The following is a 1,881-nucleotide window of genomic DNA, read 5'->3' on the forward strand; positions in this document are numbered from 1 at the left end:
CAGTTAATAGTATTTCTTTTATTTGAGTGTGTCCTCCTTGCTTAGCTATTTCTACTGCACTCTTTCCTCTCTCATCTTTACTGTTAGGATCAGCTCCTAACTGCAGTAGCATTGATACTTCAAAACTATCACCAGCTTTAACTGATTCATGGAGCGAAACATCAAAATTGTTATCATCTTTTTTTTTGATAGGAATCGCTTTATTGTCAACAGCAACTTCCAATATTCCTAATCTACTCATTGAGTTTGTTCTGTTATTGATAGCATCAATAAGAGACTGTGATAGTGAGGTTGGTATTAACAGTGTAATGACAACTGAACCAAAATCAATGTCCACTATAGTAGAAATATCTGCTACTTTATGCCCAAAGTAATACTGAAGGACTCTTTTAAATTTAGATAGAGTCATTTCATCCCATCTGTCGCTTAGCTGAATAACAACTGGTTTTTTTTTATGGCTAGTGGTTGGTGAAGCTGCTGTTGGTAATGATGACAATTTCTCTTTGATTTTTGATCGTATGTGCTTCAATTGAGATGATTCTGAGAATTTATCAACACTACGAATGTATTGAGTTAGTTCAATTTGTGCAGTTGAAAGGTAAGTGTCTGCCAAGTGTTTAAGCACACCATCACAGTTAAAGAAATCATAATGAGGCTGAAGAGAGTAGAATAAGTCATCAACATTGCCATATTTCAAACTGGATACTTTAATGCTTAAGTAAGTAGCTGCACTCCTAGCTACAGCTTTAAGATTCACTTTTCCCTGTTTCACCAGCTCCTCAAACTCATCCCTTATATCACAATCAAGAGATGCAAACCGAGAATGAAGACTTTTAATATTGGCAGCAACTTCACTCTTTGAACTGAGCTCAATGACAGTAGTAGGAGTAGATGATTGTGATCCAGTGATTGTTGGTTGTGGTGTGTGAGATTGTGGAGTGACATCCACTGGTTGAAGTGGTCCCTTACTGACTGATGGTTGCTGCTCTAGATTAGGGTCAACATGACCACCTTTTCCTCCTATAATAATAATAATAAATCAATTAATAATAAATCAATGGGGTGTAAAATGCTGTATCTTACTTAAATTTTCCATCAGTTTAGATGCCATGTTGTTGAGTCCTACTTTCTGTAGTGAAGTAATGAGAGAAGAGAACACACTGTTAGGATTAGGATGACACTCAAGTGTTGCTAGTACTGAAGAGAATATTTTATTAGCTCTATCATAAGGAGTGAGTCCTGCAGTACTTTCAACAGTAAGATGTACTGCTTTAGGAATGAGATCAGATGAAAAGAGATGATTATTTAACTGAGAAATAACTGGAGCATTTCCTGCCAACAGATCAACAAGATCAGCTAACATCTCTTTCACTGTAATGTATTCTGGTGACATTGATCCTTCCATTGGTTTGAACAAACCTATGCAAAAAATGCAACAAATGCAACAAACCTTGACACATTACCTTTTATTCCAGTAGTTCTCACTTTTTGGAGCAGTATTGGATGTTCTTCAAATGCTCTTATAAGAAGAGACATTCTTTCATGATCATTAACAGCATTTCTAATCTTCCTTATAGTATCAGTATCAAGCAGTGGTAGAAACTTCTCAAGTTGTCCTTTTATTAATAACTCATGAAACTTTATCAATTCAGATACTTTTGGTCTATCATCTGGTATATCCATTAATGCAATAGGAGAGAGTGGAGGACCTCCTATCAATGGCTTGTTTGTACCTGTAGGAGGAGCTGGTCCTATTGTTCACAAAAAAAACAAAAATTTGCAGCAGTATAGCTTTCAAATTAAAATTCATTTTCTCCCATGCATAAGAATTATAAAAGTAAATAAAAAACATTAAAAATGGAAAAGTAGTAGGATTGAATT

The 1,881-nt window shown here is 35.2% G+C and overlaps 1 protein-coding gene across 1 annotated transcript in view; it reads right to left on the bottom strand.

Annotated features, from left to right (window-relative positions):
* LOC109588171 (uncharacterized) overlaps positions 1 to 1,881 on the bottom strand; it is a 15,372-nt gene that overhangs the window by 4,120 nt on the left and 9,371 nt on the right. Inside the window, exons 2-4 of the mRNA XM_020004352.1 lie at positions 1,464 to 1,751; positions 1,084 to 1,419; positions 42 to 1,020 (exon numbers count right to left, since the gene is read on the bottom strand). Coding sequence (XP_019859911.1) covers positions 42 to 1,020; positions 1,084 to 1,419; positions 1,464 to 1,683 — 1,535 coding nt within the window. The 5' untranslated portion in view covers positions 1,684 to 1,751. The remainder of the gene's footprint in view (positions 1 to 41; positions 1,021 to 1,083; positions 1,420 to 1,463; positions 1,752 to 1,881) is intronic.

Source organism: Amphimedon queenslandica, unplaced genomic scaffold, assembly GCF_000090795.2.
Source record: "Amphimedon queenslandica unplaced genomic scaffold, v1.1 AMPQUscaffold_12253, whole genome shotgun sequence".
In the NCBI taxonomy this organism is placed as follows: domain Eukaryota; kingdom Metazoa; phylum Porifera; class Demospongiae; order Haplosclerida; family Niphatidae; genus Amphimedon; species Amphimedon queenslandica.